We start from the raw sequence: 26,462 nt of genomic DNA, 5'->3' as shown, positions 1-26,462 counted from the left end.
TGTGAACACACTCTCTCTCTCTGTCTCTCTCTCTCACCAATTTTAAGTCACCCTGCTCTCCCTCCCAGGGGATGTACGAGTAACAAGAGCCAACAACTTCTATTCTTAACATGATAGTCTATGTAGGAAGAAGAAACAATTGTATCCACCCATCACCATTCACATAGTAGCCTTAGTCTACAATTATCCTCAGCATGCTAGTCAATGCAAAGACGACAGAAAAGGAGCCTTTAAAAATGGACTTATTCTGAAAATCTGAGGCCTTTCTCATTTCAAACTCACCTCAACTCAAACTACCCCACTTGAAGCCTAAAAGTCAATGAAGGAGTAGCATGTAACCATTCAGCTCTCCAGTCTTACCTTGCTTGAAGCTGTTCCACCTCTGCTTGGCTAGCCTAAAGTGAAAAGACAAAACAGGCACTCATTAACACAAGATTTTTCTAGATTTTTTTCCTTTGCTTTTAATAAAGATTCAAATCTATTTCCACCCTACCTGTCTTTATTATGGGCCTAGCTCAGAGAGCAGAAAGAGAGAACATAGATTGGTTTCTACAATTCATGTCAACGATGGACCCAAAAGTGGGAAAGACAGGATCCCAAAGAGCTTGGAGGAGACACGGATAGCCCTTGCTAAATTTTCATGAATGGAGGCCTACTTGAAAGAAAGGGTGATGAGTCCTGACCTGGGTGTCTTTGGCTTCCTTGGCCTGGCCAGCTTCCAAGAGAGCCTCGATGGATTTGATCCTTTCTGTGAGTCTTGCATTTTCTGTACTGGACTCCAACAGCTTTCCTTTGAGTTTATTCAACTCTTCAGACTTGCTTTTCACCTCTGTTTCAGAGGACTGTAATTTGCTATGCAGTTCTACAGAAGAAAAAGGGTGGGGGTGGGGGAGCGGGGAGAGAGAAGAATAAGTGGGATAGTCAAGAAAAGACTCCCAGTCTGCTCTCTCCAGAACTTATATAGTATCTGCTACTGTAACACCTTGTCTCCTGTGCATCTTAGTTAAAGGGGCGAAAACGCTTAGGGTTTTAAACAGGGAGGTTTAAGTATAATAATTACTTGCAGTTAGATAGTCTTTAAAGGTTTACAAATTGCTTTTCATAGCTTATCTAATTTGATCCTCATGAGAGCTCTGTGGGGCAGGAGCTATTATTATCCCTAATTTAGAAATAAGGAAACCAAAGCTAAGAAAGGCTGAATTACTTGTCCAGGATCACACTATAAGTAAGTGTCTGAGACAAGATTTCTTGAACCCAGACTTTCTTATCTATCCACTACACACTATGTATGCTAACTGGTAAGAAAAAATAATGATGATGATTTTATTAACCATTGAAAACACAGACAATAAGCAGATAGGAAAGAGCATTAACTAACCTGAATTTTTCTATGAAAATAGATGGGACTATCTTTTATAATTATAAAAGAAGGGCAAACGGCTTCACACCATTACTCAAACACTATAAAATGAGGCTGGCAATTAATTGGGTTTAGAAGAATGGCACAGGAGAACTTATTTCACTTTGGTAAATTCTAACTCACATGAGAAGAAAAAACAAACTGGGGTGATATGACTAAGTTTATTCTGCAGAAAGTGAAAACGTTTCGAAGTTCAAACTATTTTTTATTTGGGTGATTCCTCCTTATCCCCATAGTCTTTATATGGAAGTCAAACTCCAAGACTTAGAAAAACATGCAATATGATTTTCGTGTCTCACCCCAGCACCCACTATAATGTTCTGAAGCTCTAACCACTCTCCTGTCCTCACCCACTCACACAAAGCAGAGCTGATGAAATTATACCGAACCCTAGAAGGATGGTGGTACAAAGAATTCACATCAGGAAAGTAGAAACCTCAAGTCTGTATATTTGTGAGTTCTGCACTAGTTCACTGGATGTATCAAGGTGGGGACCTGGCAAAAGTGCATCTTCTGAAGTTAAGTTTAATTGGTGTACATAGGTCCCACCAATTTCCTGTGCCCTCTCAGGAAAGAATTCTCATTCAAAGCCATCTTACCAGAGTTCATGCAGCTGGTTAAAGGGCAGGCCTGGGGTAGTTCAAATATATTATTTCACTAGATAATAGCAAGTTATTTAATCTCCCTGATCCTCAGTGAGGGTGTTGGATTAGATGGCCTTTTGAGGTACCCTCCAGCTCTAAACAGATATCCTATGAAAATAGAAGCCTGGAGAGGTGAAGGGATTTACCCAAAGTTATAAGGAGAGCAGGTGACAGAGCCACAATTCAAATCTAGGGGTTCTGCTTCGAGTTCAATTCCTCCCCCCTATTCTCACTGACCTTGGACTTTTTCACCACTTGAGCTGGCAGTACTATGATTCTTTGACTTTAAAAAGAACAATCCTTTCCTGCTTCCAACTTGAGACAGGGCCAAGAAATAACAAAAGGAAAGCTATACATGCTCATGAACAGTCAAATCCACACCTAAACTCGAGGGATTCATTTTTCTCATAGTCATGAAATATCCCAAAGCCAGTTGGAAGGTTTACATCATAGAAGGAGTTGGCTAGAGCTAGAGTGAGGGAGCGTGGGTGTGCCATAGGAACAAAGTTATGGGGGCAATAGATTGAATGGCATTGGAAACAAGCAGGAAACATTGGCATCTCTAACTCTTAGAAATGGCTACGAGCTTGATTTGCCTTTGCCACTCAATTTTCTAACACATAGGGACAGAGGAGTGATAGAATTATCTAACCAGCAATATTCTGCTGATCTCCTTTTGCTTTCTCCAAGTCTGCCAAAAGATTTTTGTAGCTGGACTGGGATTTGCGCAGCTCTCCGCTCACTTCATCTAGTCTCTTCTGGAGGGCATCTTCTTTTTCTTTTTGAGAAACCTGGAAGAGGGAGGGCAAGGACAAAAAATGAGAGAGAGAGAAAGAGGGAGAAGTTGAATTCCCAAACTTAGGAAAGCATGCAACATGATTTTCTTGCCTTATCCCAGTACCCATTAGGAAAAAAAATTATGTTGGCAGCCTTGATTTCCTCAGTATGTATCTTTGGAATCATATCTTGAAATTTGCAATTCATTTTCCTGCAGTTCATAACCCTCAGCCAAGGGAAGTAAGTGAAGGAGGCAAAAAAGCCAAAGCAATTGTTTGAACAAACTCTGAATATATCAGTTCTCAAAAACAAAAAGTTGAGAGGCCTCAGGCTGTCTCACCAATAAAATTACAGGCACATATTTAAAAAAAAAAAAAAAAGAGTAACTGTTTGTTAAGAAGGCATTCTGAGCTAAAGTGGGATGACAGGCTTTCCTTTAATCAGGATTGCTCAAACCCAGCCTCTCTTCCTTTTCTATATAAAGTGATTCCAGAAGACAAAGGCTGGTCTGACTTGCACACTGAAAACAATCGAATGCTGCTCACAACTAGAGGAATAGACATCAACCTGTACAATGAATGACAAGGAGTTAAAAGCAGGACTGGAAATAAGCAAAACCATCCTCAGAGGTTTTCTTTTAAACTATGTCCTGAATGTATTCTGCCCAGTGGAAGTTTGTGTGCAGTTTTAGAATGAACAACATTTTCCATAATAAAGACACGACAGTGGAACAGTTTCACTCAAATTCCAAAGGAATAAATGAGGAAGGAATGTGGTGATGTGGCCTTCCAGAGAACTCCTGAACAAGTTGATTTTTCTGCTCCTATCAGCTGACCTGGAAGGGAGCAAGGAGAACTTCTCTCCCATCATGTTCCCAGGCAACACCAGAGACAGGCAACTATTCTAAGCAGAACTATTGAGTAATTTTTTTTAATGAGTCTAATGTAGTCAGATACTTTCATTACTGAGGTTCTGAGTTGCTGCCAAGCCTTTTCATCCATTCAATGCTAACTTTAAATAGAACATTTGGTCAGGTGAGCAAATCAATATTAGAAACAAGAACATTTTTTTAAAATCCAAAGAAAAACGCTGGCACATCTCTTAGAGTGAGAGGATAATCATTTTCTTGCTTAGTAAGAAATGCTTAGAGGAAATAAGGAGATTGTAAAAGTCTACCTCCCTACCCTCAGTGAGCTCAAGTCACTGGGCCCAGGCAAGTTTTATCCCAGAATCCTGGAAGGTGTTACTGATGAGTTACTCTCAGTAACTGAAAGACCAGGGCCTGAGAATAGCACAGGAGGCCTAGAGGAGTAGGGCAAATGTCTTCTTCTTTCCAGAGAGAGAGAAAGAGAAAGACTGAGAGACAGAGAGAGGAAGAGAGTGGAGTGTGCAAACCATGGGATGGGAAGCTTGACTTCAAATCTGGTAACATTCCAAAACATTCTATTTTAAAGGGATGATCTGGGATGTAGTCTGTTCACACTAAGCCTATCCCCCTCACCCCGAGAGGAGAAGAGGAGGGACATGCAAACAAATGCAGTAAAAATCATTGATGAATCACTAAACACAGCCTCTAGATATGGAAGAAGGTTGCGAACCTATGAGCTCCTCCTTACCTGGCTTACTTATAGACTGGTGCATCCTATGTACAGGGCTCCAATTCCCTCTATCCTCTAAGGTACAAAGCAGTACTGGCTCTAACCTTACAGGGCACCAGAAATCAGGTGAACTTTTGAGAAGAGTTACTTTCCTGGAATTATTCTACGCGCTGTTGCTTCATTTCCCAGCCACCTCTAGAAACTACAAACTTGCATTTGGCACTTGGAGTCCTGTGATTCTCTCTACACAATCTATGTTCAAGCCAAACCAGCCAGCTTGTATCTCCTGCCTCCATATCTCAAATGCTCTCCCTCCCCATTTCTGCCCATTGGAATCCCTAGATCCTTCTCTCTTCAAGACTTCACACAAGTGCTTTCTCCTATAAGAGGCCTGGCCCAATTCCCCCACTGTTATTTTCTACACCTCTGCCGTCCCACCCCTCCCCACTGCTTTGACTTTATTTTGTAGTTATTTTGTATTTAATTATCTGTATATTTTCTTTCTCCAGCAGAAGGTAAGCTTGTTGACTGTAAAGGACTGAAATAAAGAAGTACTTAAAACCCTGATGAGATAGCAATCCAGATATAAATGTTGTTAGGCCATGAGATGCTTTACAATAGTAAGATAACTCAGTGAGACAGGCATGCAAGAGGCCTGCTAGATACTGAAAAAACCCTCAGATGTTTCCAAAACTTCAGTTCATCTACTAAAATTGCATGTGTCATGATGGGCTGAACACAAGACACATCTGTTCTCTTCTCAGTACGTTTCACAATGTTGCCAGTCAGATACAGAATCGGGTTTCAGAGGCATCCTCCTTCCCTTCCCAGAGATCTGTATTCTTGCCAGGAAAGAAGAAGGAAGATATGATATGATGAGACTGCTAGCGATGCTGAAAACGTAAAGAAAATTCCAGCCATGGAGAGCTCACATCTACTCGGATCCCAGAAGCTTAAGTCTCCATAGCAGGAAGCCTTAATTGAGAGAAAAGATGGTTTCCAATAGGAAAAGCAAAAGCTTTAGATTCAAAGTCAAAGGGATGATTCCTGAAATTAGTATCTTAAGCTACTAAAGACTGAGCCATACCCAAAGGATAAACTATCCCAACCTCAGATTTAAATTTAGGAAGGAGAAAATGCAGACCACCAGAAACAAATTATACTCTTCTCTTTAGGGAAAAAAAATTAGAAAAAGGAAAGCCTCAAATACCATTCATAAACTGGACAGGCTCATAGAATGTCAGAGCTAGAAGAAACCTGGGTCAAACACTCTCATTTTACAGATAAGGAAACTGATGCCCAAGGAGGTTAAGTGACTTGCCCAAGGTCACCTAGTTAATTATGGAGCAAAAGTAAGACCAGAACAAGTTCTCCCAACTACACCTAGTTGCTGTAAGCAACTTCCTTCACTCATGCTTTGATGATCCCACAGAAATAGGACCAAAAGTACCTCAGATAACAATTTCCTCTTTATCCAAAAATCCAAACAAAAAAACTGGCATAACAGGAAGGTTTTCTCCATACCTGGGTCAAATACCCTCTGAATATTATCTGTTTCCATTCCCAAGCTGCATTTGGGGCTTCTGCTTTTTAGGCATAGGCCTTCAGAAGACAGGCATCCTAATCAATTTGGATGAGACCGCATTAAATTCAGGAGGAAGTGGTTGGCATTATTCTCCTCATTTTTATGAATGGTCAGATATGTAAAAGCCACTTCTGAGTGGGAAAGGACCCTATTCTGAGGCAGTCTGCCCCCACAAAAGTAGGGCTTACACAAGTGGGTAAAAATAAGCCAGGCTCTTCAAATAAGAAGTCATGTCTCCACAGCCAATTAGCAGTCCCCAAAGAGAATTTGAGCCTAAGTAGGCCACTGTCCAGGGTTCCATGCCTAAAAAGAGATGGCCAATTCTTTATGCTAATCTTTTAATACTGTTCAGCTGCGCCTCCAGCAAATTCATGGATTTCATTCATCACAAAGGAGAAGAGCTGAGTCAGGGTGAACAGATCAGATCAATTCCAACAAGGTTCCCAGAAAAAGAGTCAGTGGGCCCAAGGGCAGACTGACTGTATCATCTCTCCTCATCACACACTGAGCATGGCGCCAAAGGGGCTGAACCAACCCATGGGAGGCACCAGGCCCATGCCTCACCTGCAGCTGGTGGACCTGTTTCTCCAAGCTCTTCTTCTGCTGTTCCTCCTGCTGCACAGCCTCAGACTTTTCGGCCACTTCTTTTGTGAGCTTACTACACTCTTGTCTGAGCTTGGCCAATTCAGCATTCTGCCTGGAAGACAATTATGTCCTTGGATCAGACTGAGAGTTCAGCTCAACGTTACAAGCTAATATGCTTGAGATTCCTAGGCTAAGGAGACCAACTCTTCCCCCATGCCAAAAACAACAACAGAACAGAATTCCAGTGACACATGAAGGGCTTGGCTGGAAAATGTAAAGTGGTCCACAACTGACTCAGCCTCTCATGATTTTTCTCCAAGATAGTGACTAGCTCAGAAAGTGAAGAGACCTGTAATGGAATACTATTGTGCCATATGGGGGACAATTTCAGAAAGATCTGGGGAGACTTATATGAACTGATTCAGAGTGAAGTGACAAAACCAGAAGAACAATTTATATAACAACTACACCACTACAAGAACAAACAACTTTGAAAGCAATAAGAATTCTGATCAATTCAATGACCAACCATGATTCCCCAAGGACCAATGGTGAAATATACTCAAGAGAAAAGAATGAAACAGATTTTTCTTTTGGACACAGTCAATGCAGAAAGTTTTTCTGCTTGACTATACATATTTTTTACATAGCTTTCTACCCCTTCAACTGGGGAGCAGGATCTATTTTTGTTCATTGAAAAAAATTAATTTTAAAAAGTGAATAGTTCTTTGAGCCAGATAATTCTCACTATGCATTAGGAAATTTACAAAAAATAATTCTCTCAAAAGAGACGTGTAGCACTTTAAAAGACAGTGTAATTCAATGGCTACGATAATGTAATAGAAAACACTAGAAGACATCAGAACTCAGATCAATGCAATGATTGATCTAGATTCCAAAGGTCTGGTTATCAAATACCTCCCACTTTTCAACCAAAAGGTGGTAGAGGAGAATGCGGCTTACTCTTGTCATAGTAGGTAGTGAGTCAAAATGTTAGTTTGCTTTTCCTCATTGTTTTTACTCATTTTTTTACTTATAAGGAGAGTTTTACTGGGAGGAGGAGATAATTGAAAAGTGATATTGATGTTAAGAACGAGTATAAATATAACAGAAAAACAAAAAGCACTGATAAAACTTTTTAAATATTAAATTTAAAAACAGATTTTTTTTGGTGACAAATGAAATATATTTTAGAACTCTCTAGTTTAAAAAAAACAACTCTTAACTATGGGGGGAACACAAAGTAAAAAAAAAGTGTGTTCATCAGTAAGGCTCAATTCCATGAGAGCTACCCTGGGATTTTCTAAGCATTCAGAGGAGAGAGAAGTAGCCAAGCATCCATGTTCTCATTTCTCCTTAGAGTACAAACAAGCTCTGCAATCAGGAATGAATTTTCTTGAATTGTAAAGCACTTAAGCATTAGTGCAGAATGTACTTTGTTAATCCACATTTCCTACTTCCTCAGCTAATTTTGTGAGCTGAAGAAAACAGGACTAATGAAGGGTCTCATAAAATACTCATAGAATCATAGAACTTGAAAGCTGGAAAGGACCTTAAAGATTATCTCTGTTCAACCTTATGATTTTCCAGATGATGAAACAGGTTGGGGAAGGGTAGGGGGAGTACGAGGGAAGGGGGAAAAGGATAAAAGCAGAAAAATGAACTGTTCAAGGTCTTACAAATATTCAAGAGCAGAACTGGGATCAGAACCCAAATGCTAACTCCCAAAGAGGCCACCAGACTATCTTTACAACATACAGTTTCCAGTGAAAACAAACACGACTAGAATACTGTAAATGGGAAGGAGAGGGGGGAGGATCCCTCAACTCAAACTCCATGCTGTGTCATTGTAATGATCGAACTTGGTTCCAGAGAACAGTTGAGGGGAAGGTACCGGGGGAAGGGCAACTCCCTCCTTTCTTTGAAGAGGTTGTGGGGCCAAGGAAGGGGAATATTGCATATGCTACAAAACAAGGGTGATGTATTAGTTTTACTGAACTGGTCCCCTCACCCATTTTTTTTTTTTACAATGGATAGCTTACAAGGATGATGAAGGGTAGGGATTTATTAAAAAATGAAGATAGTATGAAGTTAAAAGATATCAGTAAAATGGAGAGGGGGGAAGAAAAATAACTGGAAAAAATTTACATATAAGCATTTCTTTACAAAAAAACCTTCAAAATACATTGTATAAAAGTCCCCAGTTTCTTACACGATTTCTGTCTTGTTCATCTCAGCATACTGAAATGTTTGTGTTTATTGAAGATTAAGTTCATAATAAAAAAGAAAAAACTTAAAAGCCCAACTCAACAATACACAGCTCATCAGGATGGATTATCCTTCAGCAACCACTGACAATCCAAAAGGAAAAGTTAAAGAATGCTTTTAACCTAGAGGAAATGGAGGAAAAAACTTAAACACTGCATTCTCCTATATGAAATTAAAATGAAGAAACTGGCTCTCGGGTTTTCCCTCTCCACAGGAGATTTAGCCAAGAGAAAAAAATTCCAAAACCTGACATCTGACAAACTTTAAGGAAAAATTAATAACCAGAGTAAACAAGTTTCATGGATATTATTATTTACCTATAATGGACACAATACTACATATCCTTATTGCTAGAAAGGCATATACTATAAAATTTCTGCAATATCAAATGGGTTCATTTTTGTTCATACTTTTGAAATACCACACTTTAAAGTTAAACTTAAATTTGCCCTTAAACTCACTCCCATACATAGAGATTAAATAGAGGGAAGAATTTCCTAAAGATAAAAAATAAACAGATCAATTACTGAATAAGGTTAGTTAGCCTAGAACCAGTGAATTACAGCCTGGAAAGACCTGGAAAGAATACCTTTGGAATGATCTTGTCCAACCCCTCCATTTTACATAAGGATATATGAAGCTTATGGGAAAGGAAACAACCTGCCCAAGAAAGCTAGGAGAAGAACCAAGCTTGAGGAGTCTAGTGCTGTTCCCATTATATCACAGGTTAGATGATTGCTGAGATCCTTTCAGCTCTAGTATTCTGTGATTCCGGGTCACAGAATACCCTGGTGCTCTTTGAGAATAGGCTCCACTGGGGCAGCTAGGGGCGCAGTGGATAGAGCGCCAGCCCTGGATTCAGGAGGACCTGAGTTCAAATCCGGCCTCAGACACATAACAGTGTCTTACTAGCTGTGTGACCCTACGCATGTCACTTAACCCCAACTGCCTCACAAAAGAAAACAAACAAACAAAAACAACAACAACAACAAAAAAGAATAGGCTCTACAATCAGCCAGATGGGATGAGTCAGAGAAAGCCAGAGACTAGAGTAAATGCCATCTTGGCATTTTTCCTAGGTATAGGGCTCTGTGACTACCTGAACCAGTTGTCATGGACACCTTTGGTAGTCTGGTAAAGCCTACAGACCAGGGGTGGAGAACCTGTGGCCATAAGGCCACATATGGCTCTCTTCCTAAGATCTTCCCTCTCCATAGAAGATTATCGCCAAGGGAACAAATCCCCCAAAATCTGACATCTGACAAGCTTTAAGGAAAAATCAATAACTGGAGTAGACAATTAGACCCTTCTCAGGATAACATTTTTAGGTCTAGCATGGTGGCAGATGCCTGCAGTCCTTGCTGAAGGTGGTAGTTTGCTTGAGTTCAGGAGTTCTGAGCTGAAAGAGGGCTAAAGCTTTACGGTAAGACCCAACCAGTGAAGGACCAAAATAAGAGCAAATCAGTCCAGGTTTGAAAAATGACATAGGTAGAAGCTTCCATGCCAATCAGTACTGTGATCAGGCCCATGAGTAGCCACTCAATTTTCAGCTTGGTGAGCTAGGAAGACCAAGTCTCAAAAGAAAAGAAAGAAGAAAAAAAGAATGTTTTTAACAGAACAAAATAAAAAACACTGGATTACAAAGGAAACCAATTCTACTGAAATAGTTATTAAAAAAAGAAATTATATTGTTATATATTATAATTATAAATACCATGTTATAATTATATATAAATATTATATATTATGATATATAATGTGATGATATATGGCATATAAATATATATTTTAAAAAGAAAATTCATAGGCCTCAGGTTAAGAACCAGTCCCAGAGTGAGGAATTTAGAGATCAAGTGAAGATGTACCATAGAGTGAAATTTTCTCCTCTGCCTTGAAGCATAAGCATATACAGAAACAGGGGTAACATTCAAGGCATGGGAGGACAGTCAGAGTTCCTCTGTCTACAATCTTCTATTTGTCATCATTCAGGAAATGGCAACCATAAAGATTCAAGCTCAACAGGTGAAACACGGAAGAAGATAATGACATCCACAGAGGAACTCAAGATGTAAATAGCTTTACAAGGGCCCTTCATCACCATAAGGAGCACTGATGAGAGAGCTAAGCTCACTATCCAACACAGCCACCCTCCCTCAGCATGATGAAGGAAATTTTGAGGGATTTCTCCATCCTATTTTCACTTTTTCAAATACCTCAGTCTTCTACTAGTCTTGTCATACTCTCTGTATCCATAAAGTCAGCTAAGTAAATGGGAACAAGTATCAGCATCTTAGAATGAATCATGGCAAGGCACTTTAGCTCAAAAGGTCCCTAAATGAAAGTGAAGATACTGCTCAGGCAAAGACATTTGTTTAATGAAACTGCCATTTACCACAACAAAGTTAAATGCTGAACTCAGAAGTGGACATAGTACCCAATGTATTATTTTCTTAGCCATACAGCTTATAGGGAAAAAATAATAACTGTTTGGCAAGTTACATCTTCTTGTGTGTTACAAAGCAGTGATTGATTAGATGAAAATGGGATCATTTTAAGCTGAGGACTATGCTGGAAAACTCAGTGTCAGGCAGCTAGCTGACCAGCTCTGGAAGTCCAGACCTCTACAGCATTAATCATTAACTATGGCCTTTGAAAAGTTGCTTAACCAATTTGGAACTATGCCCCCAGATTTACTAAACTGTGCATACCAGTTGACCTAGTAGTATCACTGCCAGGTCTATGACCCAAAGAGATAAAAGAAAGAGGGGAAAGACCTATATGTACAAAAATATTTAAAGCAGATCTTTTTTGTGGTGGTAAAGAACTGGAACCTAAAGGAGAGGAGTCCCTATTTGGAAAATGACTGAACAAATTATGCTAATGAATGTATTTCTGGTCCTGGTTTTAACTCCTTGTAATGGAATTTTATTGTGCTGTAAGAAATGATGAAAGGGACAGTTTTGGAGAAACCTGGGAAGATTTGTAGGAACTGGCGCAGAATGAAATGAACAGAATCAGGAGAAGAATTTAGACAGTAACAAAATTATAAAGAAAAACAACTTTGAAAGGCTTAAGAACTCTGATCCACAATGACCAACCCCAATTCCAAGGGTAATGACGAAGCAACCTATTCATTTGCTGACAGAGAGGTGATGGACTTGGGGTTCAGAATGATTCATATTTTTTGGACATGGTTAAGTTGTTTTCTTCTACTATGCATATTGATTACAAGGGTTTTTTCCTTTTCTTTTTCCAAATGAACAGAGGAAGAGGGAAGTAGGAAAAAGAGAAATAGATTTTGTTCACTGAAAAAAATAAACTTTAAAAATACTTAAGTGAAAATGAAAAAAGTAGTTTAACTTTTTATTTCTGCTTTGATTAATTTCATTCTATTAAGGGGGACATTAATAAAGTCTACCACTATGAGGATACTGTCTAGGTATATATGGGGAAAGTCCTTTATTTGTCATGGGGGAAAATCTCTGTAAGATGTCAGTATCACCCAGTAACACAGAGGGCACCTAACAAAACGCAAGGTCTAAGTTTCAGGCCACAGAAAATGACATGATCTCCCTCCTCCAGCCTTCATTTGTTATACCATTGAAGCTTTGTCACCTATATAAGGAGCCAGGGGGAGAGATCCACACTAAGAGCAAACCTGATGAAAAGAAACAGAAAAACTGACCCTATGTACAGCTTATGTCTGTGATCACTAGTACATGAACAATGGTCCTCACAGGAAAAAGTTAATATACACAAGACCTACTGAATGCTCTCCCTCCCTCTTGTGACTTCCAAGGAAGGGATTCATTTTTTTACAGAGTGCAGAGGTTCTTAACCTGAGGTCTAAAGGCCCATAGATTTCAGAGAGTCTGTGAATTCTTATGGGGGAAAAAAAAATCACACCTTTGTTTTCACTATTCTCTAACTGAAATTTAACATATCCTGCCATTATGAATTTTTTAAAAATACTGCTCTGAAAAGGGATCAGTAGGCTTTCACCAAGCTGCCAGAAGGGGCCAATACATAAAAAAGGTTAAGAATCTCTGGTTTAGTGTGATTACAGGGCTATTCAGCAAGCATATTCAAGTTTCCATTTTTTATCAGTGAATACTGAAGCTTACTTGCTCTCAGTCTGACTGGTTGCTTGATTCAAAGCATCCCTCAGAATTGAGTTCTCTTGCTGTAAACGAGCCAGCTGCATGTTTGGTCCATTCTCCAATTGCTCTTGAAGACTTCGAATCTGAAAATGAATTTTAGAGGGTAGAAGAGCATCAGTCCACAATGCCTGAGGGAAGATACACCCCCAAACTCACACCAAAACTTGCTTTCTGCAGTATGGAATCCGGGTTGCAGAATACAGCTCTCTTCTTGAGAGCCCTTGAATTAGATTTTTTTTTTTAGTCTATTTATTTCTCATTCCTCATTACTTCCAAACCTTTTCACCATAGCCTCTCAGGCTATTAGGAAAGATTCAGGGTAGGGCCTCAGAAACATTCCCTGCTTCACTTCTTCTGTGGTTACACAGTTTGACATTTGTATTATGAGATAAAACAAGTTACCACAAACCAATAAAACCTCTTATCGCCCAAGAGGAAGACAAGTTTCTCTTTCCTTCTCCTGACCCATTATCACCTTGCAAGAGATCAAGCTGAAAGAAAACATCTGTAGCTAATGGTGAAAAAGCCAGTGGCAAGCCATGGAGGGTAATAAATAGGATTTTCTGCCCTTCCTCCTCTGCTCATCTTCTAAAATAAACAGCTTTAACAATTCCTGAACTTGAGATAGATACCCTTGAACCTCATCCCCTCTCCATTTTCCAAAGCACTTACATATCCATTATCTCAGCTTATTCTCTCCACAACACTATGTGGGGTAGGTACAACAGGGATTATTGTCCCCGCGGCTGAAAGGAGGTGACTAGCTCAGATTGATTCAGTGATTGGTTCAAGGTCATATAGCAAGTCAGTGACAGGGCCAAGAGGAGACCCGGCTCCCTGATGCATCACAATTTTTGATCATACCCAAGCTGACAGTCCTACCTTCTTCCACAAGAGTTTCCAGATCCTACATTCCTCTGGCCCCCCTTTCGCTGGTTTCCTTTCTTGGCTTATATGACACTCCCCTAAAATGAATGCAATCATCCAAATCCTTCCCATTCTCCTACCTCTTTTATAAGTGACCCTAGTATTTGAGCTGTAACAAAAACTGCCCCAGCAGAAACGGATTTCAGGTCCTGGTCTAAACCCAGAGCCAGACTCATGCTCCCCAGAGCCCAAAGCTCTTTGCCCTGCAGCCTGCAGGCTGACAAATGCCTCACCTTCCCCTGCAGCTGCTGCACTTCATTGACGTGGTCCCGGTAACTAGCTTTCATGCGTGCTTGTACAGCCATGATCTCCTGCTCCCTGGCCAAGAGCTGTTTTTTCACATTGGCCTCCCCAGCCGCCGCCTTTGACTTCTCGGATGCAAGCTCCTAGAGAAAGGGGGGAGAGGAAAGGAAGAATATTGGTTTAATTCCTGTTAGAGCTGGAAGAAGCTTATCAGTTGGGACCCGAGAGTACCTCCAAACTGATGACATAAGGGAGACATCATCGAGAATCTGGGAGGTCACGTCAGCCTAAACTTTCCTTAGAAACCTCACATAGGCTAAGTTTTACAATGCGTAACCACATTTGCTCTAAGATCCCAATGTGGGATTCTGGGGAAAACAGAAATGGCACAGTAATTTTGCACGTACAAGGATCAACCCCTATGTAGAAAGCTAGGTTTATTACTTGGCAACCGTAAAGTAAGAAGAGAACATAAGGATGGGTGTGTCCACGTAAGCTGCATCAAATCATTCTGATGTTGACATGTATAATCGATTTAGATAAATAGTAGGATATTTAAAATTGCAAAAATTTCAGGGCCTGAGCTACTCAAACTTGCCCTTAAATTGCCACTATTTATTCAGTGGAATACAATGGGTTTTTAATAGGGGTAGAAAGAACAGACAGGTCTCCTATTCTCACCCACACCAAGACTAAGAACCAGGAATTAGGAAGAGCAGCAGGAATGCGAGCTCCCATATTGGCTCTCCTGGGCTGACTCTAGGGTCATGAACTCCTTACTCAAACCCCCAATTCCCTTTCCTCTCTGACTTCTCTCATCTCTTTATAGCTCATACTAGACCCTAGGTGCCCCCAAACCAAAGCCAAGAAATCTTCACAATCCTTTTCCACTCAGGGGCACAATTCACTTGGTTTTCAGATCAGAGAAAACCAAAGGACTAACGGCTTTCTCCTAGAGCAGAAGACAGAAGGATCATCATTCTGAGATGGGGAGACCCAGAAAGAAGGAAGGTTATGGTTGACCAAAGTGGCCACTGGATGCCACTGTTGTTTTCTATGGGGCAACTAAAAGGGCAGAATGGACCACATGTTATGAGAACTAAAGAGGACCTAGCTGCCCTATGGGTATTCTCATTGATGTCCTTCCCCACTCACTGACCTCTTAACCCCTATATCCAAGGAAGGTTAAAAGATTTTCTGAAGCTGGCCAGGAATCTGCTAAGTCAAGTCTAATTTCTCAAATTTTTACAGAGGTAAGTGAGGGAGGAAATAACATTCACAGCTTGGTACAGCACGGGAAACAAACACTGCCCCCCCCCAAAAAAAGTCAGAATAGGGAGAAGCATCAAGACTCAAAAGCACAAAGCAAGCCCTCCTAACACTGAGAATTGTGAGTAATAGGGGTTACCCACGTTTTCCTCAAAATCTACCCAGTTTAGATTCTTATACTTTCCCTAGTCTCCTATCTAAGCAAGAAGAGAAATGACAATTTTTTTTTGAAAGAAACAACAATTCTTGATGCCTGAGGAACAGGAAGCAAACTTCTCCTCCGATGGGACTTCCCCTCTTCCTCGACAGGAAATGGAAAAATTACAACTTCAGAAGAACTGAAGATTCCAGTACACTGGAATTCCCCTCTTGACTTCATGTTCCTGGGCCCCATGGAGCTGAACGTAGAATGCCTTATATTGGTCTCTTTTACACCATGTACCAGTAACATATTCCCCTTAATTCTTTGAAAGGAAATACCATTCTAAAGCAGCAGCCCTTAGTCTTGCCACCAAGAACCTTTATCTCTTTAATCTGAATTTCACAAACCCTCTGCATCCACACCCTTCCCACCAATACACACACTTATGCTAAACCACACTCTTCTCTAATTTCTCATGCCCCACGGCTGACACAAAAGTGCTACAGGAAAACCCCCTAAGAAGCCACAAAGGACTACCAGACATCTCAGCAGCCCGCAAGTATGTGGCAGGTGTTATGAATCTTACCAGTTACTCTTCTCTAGAGCACACATACCCAAGCACCCAGTGTGACATGGTCAGTAGTATATACTTTGCATGCATTTGTATTTGTATGCATTAAGTTTACACTTATGCTGTTGACATTTTTATATGTCCTTGCTGTCTTCCCCATTATAATGTAAGCTTTTGGCAAGGAGGGATTATTGAATTCTTGGTACTTGTATTCCCCAGCACCCAGCCCAGTGCATGGCACATAGTATGTAAGTAAATTCTTGTGGATTGACCAAATCATAACTCTACCTGGGATTTAATGGTGCATCCATCCCAAAGCCATCAGTAGCCAGGCAATATTTTCTATTTCTTTAAAGATTTTCCAGATCTAAGAAAATGCAACTTTATTTGAATTCATTTACTTAGCCTCCTTTAAATTCCTTTTCTTAAAGGCTATCAGATGTTTAGCGACTGTTGAATCCTCTGCCAATGTGATTTGGCTGCAAAGAGCTAATGCTCTTTTCTTAAACTTTTATAACCCCAAGTTCATTGCCAGTAATGTCAGGACTTCTGCCCCAAGCATAGTTTTCTTTGATTTCTCACCCAAAGAGAGAGCTGGGTGTAGAAAGCCATTTACCAGAACTGAAAACAGAAACTTTGCTCTGGTTCTGGGGTGTGTCTGGGAGAACCTTTCAGGCAACAGGCCAAAGGACAGGATCAGTATCCACTAGCAGGACCCAGTGAATCTGCAGCGAGGTGAGCCAGAGTAAGGCTAGTCTGGTCTTAGATCTGCAACTTTAGACCAAAGTCTGACCTTTTGTGCTCATGTTAAGTCGGAGAGTGACTGCACCTAGGCTTATCACCAAAGGGTCTCTGATCGAGAGATTCAGAAAGGGCAGAGGGCCAGCAAGAGAAGACAGTTTCTGCATTCAGAAGGTCAGTTCTGGCTTCAGAAGGAAGATCGCCCTCCTTGCTTGTCATGGAGATGACAAAAGGGAACTATATGAAGGACAGCAGGGTTCCTTGTAAAAACACACAAAAAACCCACAAAAAACAAACCACTTTGCACAGCTACACATCCAATGCCTGACTCAGGAGGCTCAGGCTCTCCAAAATTTGAAAGTGGATGTTCTTAGTGGCCCCTAGTGCTTGAGGGGGTATGACTCTCAGTTCTCATGCCTGGGGAAAAGAAGCTGCCAGGCTCTATATTTCCCTGACATTAGGAGTAGCATCTGTCTGTCTGTCTCTGTCTTTCTCTCTTTCTCTGTATCTGTCTCTCTCTTCCTCCCTTGTCGGTGATTCAAAAATGAGCTTTCAGGAACCAAGAATCTGAGCCTGCTGACTTCCAATGTAAGCTTGGTATAACAAGAATCTTTTTTAACCCAAAGCTTTGGTTTAAATTTATCTGATTTTATTTTTTCCAAAAGTAAAGAAGGAAATGGGGAACAAAGGCAGGCTTTGGCAGACAATACACCACAGCAGTTCATTATCTTCCCTGTAGAGTCATGTTTTTCAGGCTCTCTTCCACCAAGGTCTCCCATGTATATGTTAAAAAAAATTCCTCCACAGAGGCAACCAAAGAGAGGGAAAGCTTTGTTAAATGATCCTCTCTGACTATTAACATCAAACACAGCATAGAACAGGGAGACTTATGCTAGACAAAGACACCACAGTGTCTCACAAGGACATCCTACCCAAAATCCACAAGAAAGAGAAGTCCCTAGAAATGGTGAGGTCCTCCTTAGACAATTCTCAATAAACCAGTTACCAAAACCTGATTGGGACGGAGCCCTTTTTGTTCCAAAAAACAGAAATTACAGATACAGGTCTTAAGATCACAGACTTAGAGCTAAAATGTACCTCCAAGTTCATCTTATGTAGCCTAACCACCCCATTTTGCAGACGACGAAACACAGGACAAGAAAAATTAAATAACCGGTATAAGATTACACAGGCAAAAGTGGCAGAGCCAGAATTTGAACTCAAGTTTTTGTTCTCTAAATCCAACTGCCTTCTTAAACTTGACTATATTATGGGAAGAAATATCATAAGACAAAACTTAAGTACTTACTGTAACCTGAATTATTTCCCCTCTCAAATAATTCTCTCTAAGAAAAAAGAAACTATAACCTCACAGCTGAGCACTCTACCTGGGGTGTGTGACTGTCACTTAATTATTTTACATAAACCATAGCAGCACAGCAACTGGATAAAACATCTTTGTTTTTCAAAGGAGGCAGTGGGCAACCAAGAACAAAATGTGAAAAAGTACTAACTGGATTCCTGGCTGAGATATGGACTATAGTTCCTCCCAGAAATACTGCCTTTTTAAACCTAAAAACCAACCAACCAACCAACCAACCAAACAAAAACAAAAAAAACCCAAACCCACACACATACACAAAACCAAACAAACAAAAAAACCAATCCTCTATGCAAACTCATATGACCCTACTAGATCATCGAGGGATTAGTTCCACATTTCATTTTTTTTTTAGATGGTCAATGCATTTTATTTAATCAGCATGGTACAAAAATAAATAAAAATAAGGGGAGGGAATTAAATTACAGCCAGACTGAGCTTCATGACTTTGTCAGATTATAAACCACACATCATACTTACAAACACACTACACATACATACAAAATGAGACAAATATAAATTAATATTAACAACACCCACAATTTGGTCAAAGGAGATCTACAGGGGAAACTGCACTAAAAAAAAAAAATACACCACATGCACATGGGTAATAGGCACTTTCAAATATACAGCTGTGGATCATTTCAAGTGGGGGGGGGGCAAGGAAAGAAGGGGGGAAATGGCACATTTTTTTTCCATTGCAAGTTTAACAATTGCTGATAGTTCCACATTTCTTTAGGCCACTATTGATCACCACCAGCAGATGCAATGTTCCTGTAACATATAGGAAGAAATCCAAGTATTCTAGGGCTTTTAAAAAATGTTGTATAGAGTCTTCATATGATCACAGATTTAAAGCTGGAAAGAATATTAGAGGTCAGAGAATCACAGGACCTTAGAGCCAAACCATCTAGTCCAACCTACAAATGAACAGGAATCCTCTTTACAATATCCCCAAGAACTGACCCATGCAGCCTTTTCCCTGCAGACATGCAGCGAGGGTGCACCTGCCATCTCCTGTAGCCAGTACCTCTTTGGGATACTTAATGTTAAGAAGTACCCTTTGCCCCTAGACCAAGACTGCAATAGAACAAGTCTAATAACTATTCCAGATGACAACTCTTCATACGTCCACACGTGTACCCCATTCCCCACCAAAACTTTCTCTTCTCTAGGCTAAATATCACCGATTCCTTCACACCTTTCGTTAGAAGGATCCTTTCATCACCCTGGTTGCAGTTCATCCTTTCCAATAATGAAAAAAAAAAAGCATGAAAAAGCATTGATAAGTGCTTACTACATGTCAACACTATGCACTGGGGGGTACAAATAGAAAAGGCTATGATGGACTCCACTTTCAAGTAGCTCATAATCTAATTGGGGGAGATAACAAGCAAAAGGAAGGAAAACTACAGGGCAGATGAGGAGACACGAAGTCCCTCAGGGGGTTCAGCTTCAGGGCAGATGGCAAGGTTTAGGGGTCCTGAATTTACGTAAGTAGGCCAGATAACTGAGCCAAGGGACTTTAGGATATAGAGGAAGGGCCTTAGGAAGCAATAGCAAGAGTTAAGCCTAGGGGTCCTCCATCTCATCAGAAGGAATAAAGTTGTGGACATCTTATCCAAGTTGTGGGAGCAGTCAAAACAGCCTAGGCAAAGGGGTAAGGGTGCCCCTCGTGGTGACAGGTAGTCCTACACCCTGTCACTGCCTGAGCCTGGAGGAGAGGAAGACAAAGAAGCCTGAGAATACCCGCATCTGACCACAGCAGGACTATCTCATGTCTTTGTCCCTGAATTCTATGACTCTCAATATAACTTTAGTTTACAGTCAAGTGTTTTCCCATCACACAACTGACTCATGGAGTTTGTAATTCACTAAAATCCTAAATCATTTTTTAGAAAACTGCTAACTACCTGCACCTCTCCAATTTTATACTTGTGAAGTTGACTTTTTTGAACCTAAAATGTATGACTTCATATTTATCCCTACTAAATTTCATCGTGTTAGGTTCCATCATTCTAGCCCATCAAGACCTTTTTAGATCCTAATACTGCTCCTCTTGGTGTTGTACCATCTGCAAACCTGACAAACATCCTTCATTATATTCACCACAGCGCCTTGCACATAGCCGAATAAATATTTGCTGAACGAACAAATGTTCTGTACGAGCCATGTGTTATCTGTTCACTATCCGTATTTATCTTGCATTTTATTCCTCATCTTTATGTTTTTCTACATGACTTCACGTCAACGTTGTTTGTCTCAGCTTGCAAGCTCCTAGAAGGATTGAGACAATTTACATCTCTATAACTTCTACTGAAGTCCTCCTCTGATGCCTGTAATCCTGGAACCTCCTTATTTTAAAGCTAAAGAAATGAGGCCCAGAAAAATTAAGTGAATTGCTTATAATTACCCAGGTAGCAAATGGTACAGCTAGGATGTGAACCCAGGTTCACCGGGCTTAGCCTTGTGCCTGGCACATAGTAGGTGCTTAATAAATGTTTACTAAATTGAACTGAAATGAATTATAAACACAATTTATCTATTAGAGGTCTCCCTTCCTCTAGATAGCAAAATTTCCTCACTCTCTTCTACTAACAGTAGAACCAAAGCCCTGCCCTCACCTACTCACTTATTCCTTAGGCTGAAGTTTTCAATGAATCTTTAATTGTGATATTTTTTAAAAGTACCCCTAAGAAGGTCTAGGCAAATTGCAAAATATTAATGTAATGGAATATTATAGCACCAGAAAGGGTGATAAATATGGGGGAGGGGCAGAATTACAAAGAAATAGGCAAAAACTTTTACAAAGTGATGTAGAGTGATGAAAGCTAATTTTGTAAGAAATACATCAACTAGGTCTAAAAAAAAAGGAACTATAGCAACAAAACGTTATGACTATACAGAAGACAACAATGTGAAAGGGACAGGGCAAATAAATCATTTTTTGTAAAAGTTTTTTGTAAATTTATAAGTAATAATGACAATATTTTGTTCATTTGATAGCTAGTTGACATTTGTTGAGATTGCCATAAAGTTTGTAATTTTGAACAATTTTTTAAAGAGAGCAAATGTATCCTTAAACAATGTGGACTTTCTACCCACAAGTCAAGGGGAAAAGAAAGCAAATGGTTGATCCACACTTCTCATGGGTGTGTTGTCTTTAGATGGCTGCCCAGAGACGGACATGAACAAAAGGTTAATGAGACTTAGAAAAGGTCCCTGACGGCCTGACCTTTAACACTAACCAAGATGAAACCTTCCAAAGAGTCCTTTGACTTCCACCCTGCTTTGCTCAATTTCCCCTATAGTGGTCACATGAAATGATAAAGGAACCGATAAACGCCTGACTTATTTTATATACCTTTACACAGGAAAGAGAGATAAGGAGAAAGCATCCCTCTAAGGAGACACCATCTTAGACCTTTCAGTGTCTGTATCAGCTTAGATATATGGAACTAACATCTCTGTGCTCATCTAAACAGACAGACCTGAGACAATGACCAGATGAACATGCCTACAAGGACATATCCTGATTGAAAAGTCTTCAATCAACAAATACTAGCCTACTACATGTAAAACACTGTACTATGCCTTATTAATAATAAAATTGGCTGGAGAGGGGAGCAATGTAGAACTCACTTCTGAATTTATTTTAACTATAATTCACAAGGTATAAGACTAGATTAGTTTCACCCTCTCAAATTTCCTGACTGATCCTCCTGATAGACAGGTGCTAGCTAGCAGGATTGGAGATGACGACCAGACTTTTCAGTTCACTAGTACATGTAACTCCTGAGTGAGGAAACTCTCACCACCAATGCAAGTTGGCATCATTTCTACAACTTACAGTCTGAGGAAGAGATGCCTAGGGCATTGAGAGTTCAAGATATTTTCCTGGCCTCAAGGCCAGTATTCTATCCACTACAATATAATATCCTCACAAGCAAGCATTAAAAGGGACAAAAAGTGGGGAGAGGGAAAGGAAGGAAAAGAAGAACTCATGGATAACTGAAATTAAGATAATCTACTCCATCAAGTGTTTGCCATTGCACAAAAAGATCAACCAAGAAGCCTAACAAAGTACTCATTTGGCTTAAGCCAGATACATATAATTTTACAGTGACACTGCAGAGTCCAGCTCCCAAACCAGGTACCAAGAACAGTTAGCATTAAGTCTCACATGCCTAAGAAAAACAGAAGGACACCAAAGACCTCATCCAACTCTGAGTTTCTTCCAAGGTCCTCAGAGAGGTGGGCAAGAAAGGCTAGCAACCTCGTCCAAGAATCTGCTGGGCTAACCCTAACCCTAACAAACAAGAGAGGAATATGAAGTGTTGGTGACAGATTAGATATTTTTAAATGGATCTGGGATCTCCTCCATGTAGGCACTACCTCCAATGACAAAGTTCACAACCCAAGAATTCTTGTCCAGGCTCTCCTAGAGGGGACACCTCAATGGACATGTAGGGACTTTCATCTAGGTCTCTTCATACTGCCACCAATGGAGTACATGGGCTGCCCAGCAGTTTCCTGATTCAATGAGTCACATTACGGCTCTTCTCACTAAACAGGATAGAAGGAGGGATATGTTTATAGACAAACTACACGGAATTTACCTTATTAAGTTCCCTTAGTCTGTTTTTGGCGGCAGCAGCATCCTGTTGTTCGGTGGCCAGCAGCTTTTCCTTCTCTTCCAGCTGTCGCTTTAAAACTGCCACGGGATCACCTTTTTGAGTAGCCTATCAAAGCACCAACAGATTCAAATTAGTATCTAAGAAATGCTTGGTGGCTGCACATTCTACTACAGTTTCCAGGACACAACAGTAGGAGGCACTGTAGTCCTACAAGGACCAAGACTGCCAAAGAGAATGGTTTACATCCTTCAGGTTTCAAAGGGCAACACTAACAACTCATAGGTTTATAGGCTTTAGGGTTTATTTAAAAATCAAGTTGCCAAACACTATCTCATTTCTTCTTCTCAACAACCCTAAGAGGTAAATGCTATAGGTATTATTATCCCCATTTTACAGAAGGAGAAACAGAGGCTTGTGGTCACACAGCTTGGAGTCAGAGGTGGAACCACCTCTCTCCTGACTCCTTATCTCTCCACTACATTAACTCAGCTCACAATTATGGAAGCGAGAGCATTAAAAGAAGCCATTTGGTTCAGTTCTCTGCCTGCAGACCATGTATGAAAACAATACTTTTCAAGCAAACAACTCTTAGTCTCATTAAGAACCATAACTATACTAGTAGATATATATTAATTATTTCCAAAAATCTTCTCTGCATTACTGTTTAATCAAGTGATACACTGTAAGCAGTAAGTTCCATGAATGACAGTGGTGTGAAGGATGGACTAGAGGGGGCAAAAAGCAGAAGCAGAAAGACCTCTGTTACTGTAACAGCTCAGGAGACTAGGAACAAAGATCTGGATTAGGGTTGTAGCGGCTGAAACACAGTGCAGGAGACATGTGGGCAAGAGGCGGAATAAAACATACCTGGGTAGGAGAGGCAAATGGATTTGGACGAAAGTTAAACAAGGAAAGCCAGGTGAGAATGGTGGTGCCCCTGACATGAGTGAGGAATTCAGAAGGAGTAGGTTTATAAGAGGAAACTTTGGTTCAGGACACTGAGTCTGACATGCTGGTGACATACTCACATTTAATATTTTGTTGAGGCTTGTGCATTCAACTGCCACCAGATGGCTTACAGCCATTTACTTTTCTCCCCTCTCAGAACTATCACCTTAGTTCAGGTCTTTATCACCACTTTCCTGTATCACAGCACTCCTGAACTGGCCTCCCTGACCCTCTCGGCTCTCCCCTCTCCAATCTGTCTCCAAAGAGCCGCCAAACCAACAGTGCTAACGCACAGGGCTAACCACGTTACTACCATCCACAAGACATTTCAATGGATCCCTATTGCCTCTAGGATTACCTGGTCTCTACCTATCTTTCTAGCCTGATTTCACATTACCCTCCTCGCTCCTGCTGCACTCTAACCCTAGTCAAACCAGCCCACCTGCCATTCACCATAGATGATGCTCCATCTTTTCACCATGCCTGGAATACAGCGCTCTTTCCCAAAGTGTGCTTTATACTTTCAACACACACACACACACACAAATTCACTTTGCACTTACTGATGTGTGTGTACTAGTTGTTCCCCTCAATAGCATGTAAATTCCCTGAGGGGTAGGGACTGTCTCCTGTGTCTGTTTCCTCAGCAAATAGTAAAACATTTGGCACATACTAAGTGCTAAATAAATGCCTATTTGAACTGAACTGAATGTTCTCCAGACACTGGCCAACCGGGGTCTAGAGTACAGAAGAGAAGTATTTATTAGAGATATGAAAGTCATCTGCTCAGATACATTTAGTAAGCACTTACTACTTGCCCGGCACTGTGTTAAGCCCTGGGGATACAAATACAAGGAAAAATACAGTCCCTGCCCTCAAGGAGCTTACAATCTAATAGGGAAAGACCATATACAAAAGAGAGTTGAAAGTGTTGGGGAGGAAGGAGGGAGAGGGAAGAGAAAGGTGGGGTAAGTATCTGTCACAGGAGCATGTTGTTCAGTTTTGGAAAGAGAAGTACAGTCAGCAGGGAAATGAAGGTTGGCTGGCACAGCAGGGGGGAGCTCCAGGGTGAGAAGGCCTCAGGGGATGATGGATGTTCCAGAGTGTGGCTGCAGATGAAGGGGGCCAGCATAATACTGTTGGCATGTAAATAAGGAGTGAATAGCTGTGAGGAACTCTGGGGCTAAATGAGGTTGCCAACAGAGAAACTACTATAGAAAGGAAGAGGGGAGGGGAGGGGAGGGGAGGAGAGAGGGGAGAGGGGAGAGGAGAGAGAAGAGAAGAGGGCCAAGGACAGACCTTAGGAGAACACCCTCTTAAAGGGCAAGGAAGAGTCTTTATGGAGGAGAGAGAAAGAAGAACCAAGAACCTCTGATCCCAAAGGAGGTAAGAGCTAGAAAAACCAAGTAAACACTACTAAGAGCTTCAGAAAAGGTCAAGGATGAGAATTTAAAAAAAAAAAGGTCACTGGATTAGTGACTAGGTTACTGGTGGGATTTGAAAACAGTTTCAGTACAGTGAGGGATAGGGGTGGAGGAAAGAACGTCTTCCCAAACTGCTTTCACTTGTGCAGCAGGTAATATAAGTGTTACTATCTTCTCCATTTTATAGATAAGGAAACTGAGGGCTAGAACTGTGAGCATCAGGGAGCAAACCTCCTTGCTCTGAGGTTACTGCTCTTCTCACCAAACCACGCTGCCTCAAACAGAAAAACAAACTACACAACTTTCGTGTAAGACATTCACATGACAAGAAGAGGAAATCATATGAAATATTTGGCCAGGCTCAGACTCACACCAGAAAAAGAAACTGTTGTGTTCTAAGCTGCTTTGTAAAAAGAGACACAGCTTTATCAGTGGTCATGACTACACTGCGTCCCGCCCCACCTCATCCCACCAGCTGCTATATTTTGTCCACATCTCCCATGCAACCCCTTTACTGCCCGAACACAGCCGTATCCTATTCAGCCCCTCATCAATGCTTTCCTAGACTATTACAATAGCTTCCTAAATCAAGTCTCTGCCCTAATCTGTCCTCCAGTTACCCAATAGATATTCCAAAAGCACAGGTGTGACCATGTCACTCCTCTGTTCAAAAAGCTTCAGTGGCTCCCTACTGCCGTCAGGATAAAATCCAAACTCTTCTATTTAGCATTTAAAGGCTTTTACAATCTGACTCTGCCCTCTCTCTCCCAGCTGAGTTCTTGACTTCCTTTCACACGTTATTCTAGTCAGTGTTGCTCTGCTGTCTCCATACCTTAGCACAAACCATCTCTCATCCCTTCTCACCCTCTGCCTCCTGGAAGTCCTAGCTCCCTTCAAAGCTCAGGTCAACAGAGGTCTTCCTTGATCAGTCCTGCCCTTCTCCACCACGATAATTCTCTCCCCAACAGTCAAATTATTTATACTTTAAAATATATATTTTATAGTCACTTAGGGTACAGGTTGTTCCTTAATTCACCCCACACTATCCAAGAGAATGTAAGCTTCTTGAAGGGAGAGTTTCATTTTTTTATCTCTGTCTCCTCAAGTATCAAGCACATAGAGCCTGGCATATAGTAAATGTT

At 40.8% G+C, this 26,462-nt stretch overlaps 1 protein-coding gene across 2 annotated transcripts in view; it reads right to left on the bottom strand.

Annotated features, from left to right (window-relative positions):
• RRBP1 (ribosome binding protein 1) overlaps positions 1 to 26,462 on the bottom strand; it is a 114,744-nt gene that overhangs the window by 24,246 nt on the left and 64,036 nt on the right. For both annotated transcript variants that reach the window (XM_027840279.1, XM_027840280.1), the window contains exons 4-10: positions 22,931 to 23,053; positions 14,198 to 14,350; positions 13,002 to 13,120; positions 6,589 to 6,721; positions 2,717 to 2,855; positions 684 to 862; positions 361 to 395 (exon numbers count right to left, since the gene is read on the bottom strand). In XM_027840279.1, the coding sequence (XP_027696080.1) occupies positions 361 to 395; positions 684 to 862; positions 2,717 to 2,855; positions 6,589 to 6,721; positions 13,002 to 13,120; positions 14,198 to 14,350; positions 22,931 to 23,053 (881 nt within the window). The remainder of the gene's footprint in view (positions 1 to 360; positions 396 to 683; positions 863 to 2,716; positions 2,856 to 6,588; positions 6,722 to 13,001; positions 13,121 to 14,197; positions 14,351 to 22,930; positions 23,054 to 26,462) is intronic.

The sequence above is a fragment of the Vombatus ursinus genome, unplaced genomic scaffold (genome assembly GCF_900497805.2).
Source record: "Vombatus ursinus unplaced genomic scaffold, bare-nosed wombat genome assembly UNPS02014841.1, whole genome shotgun sequence".
Taxonomy (NCBI): Eukaryota; Metazoa; Chordata; class Mammalia; order Diprotodontia; family Vombatidae; genus Vombatus; species Vombatus ursinus.
Note: the sequence above shows the minus strand (reverse complement) of the source record. Positions and strands in the feature narration are given on the sequence as shown.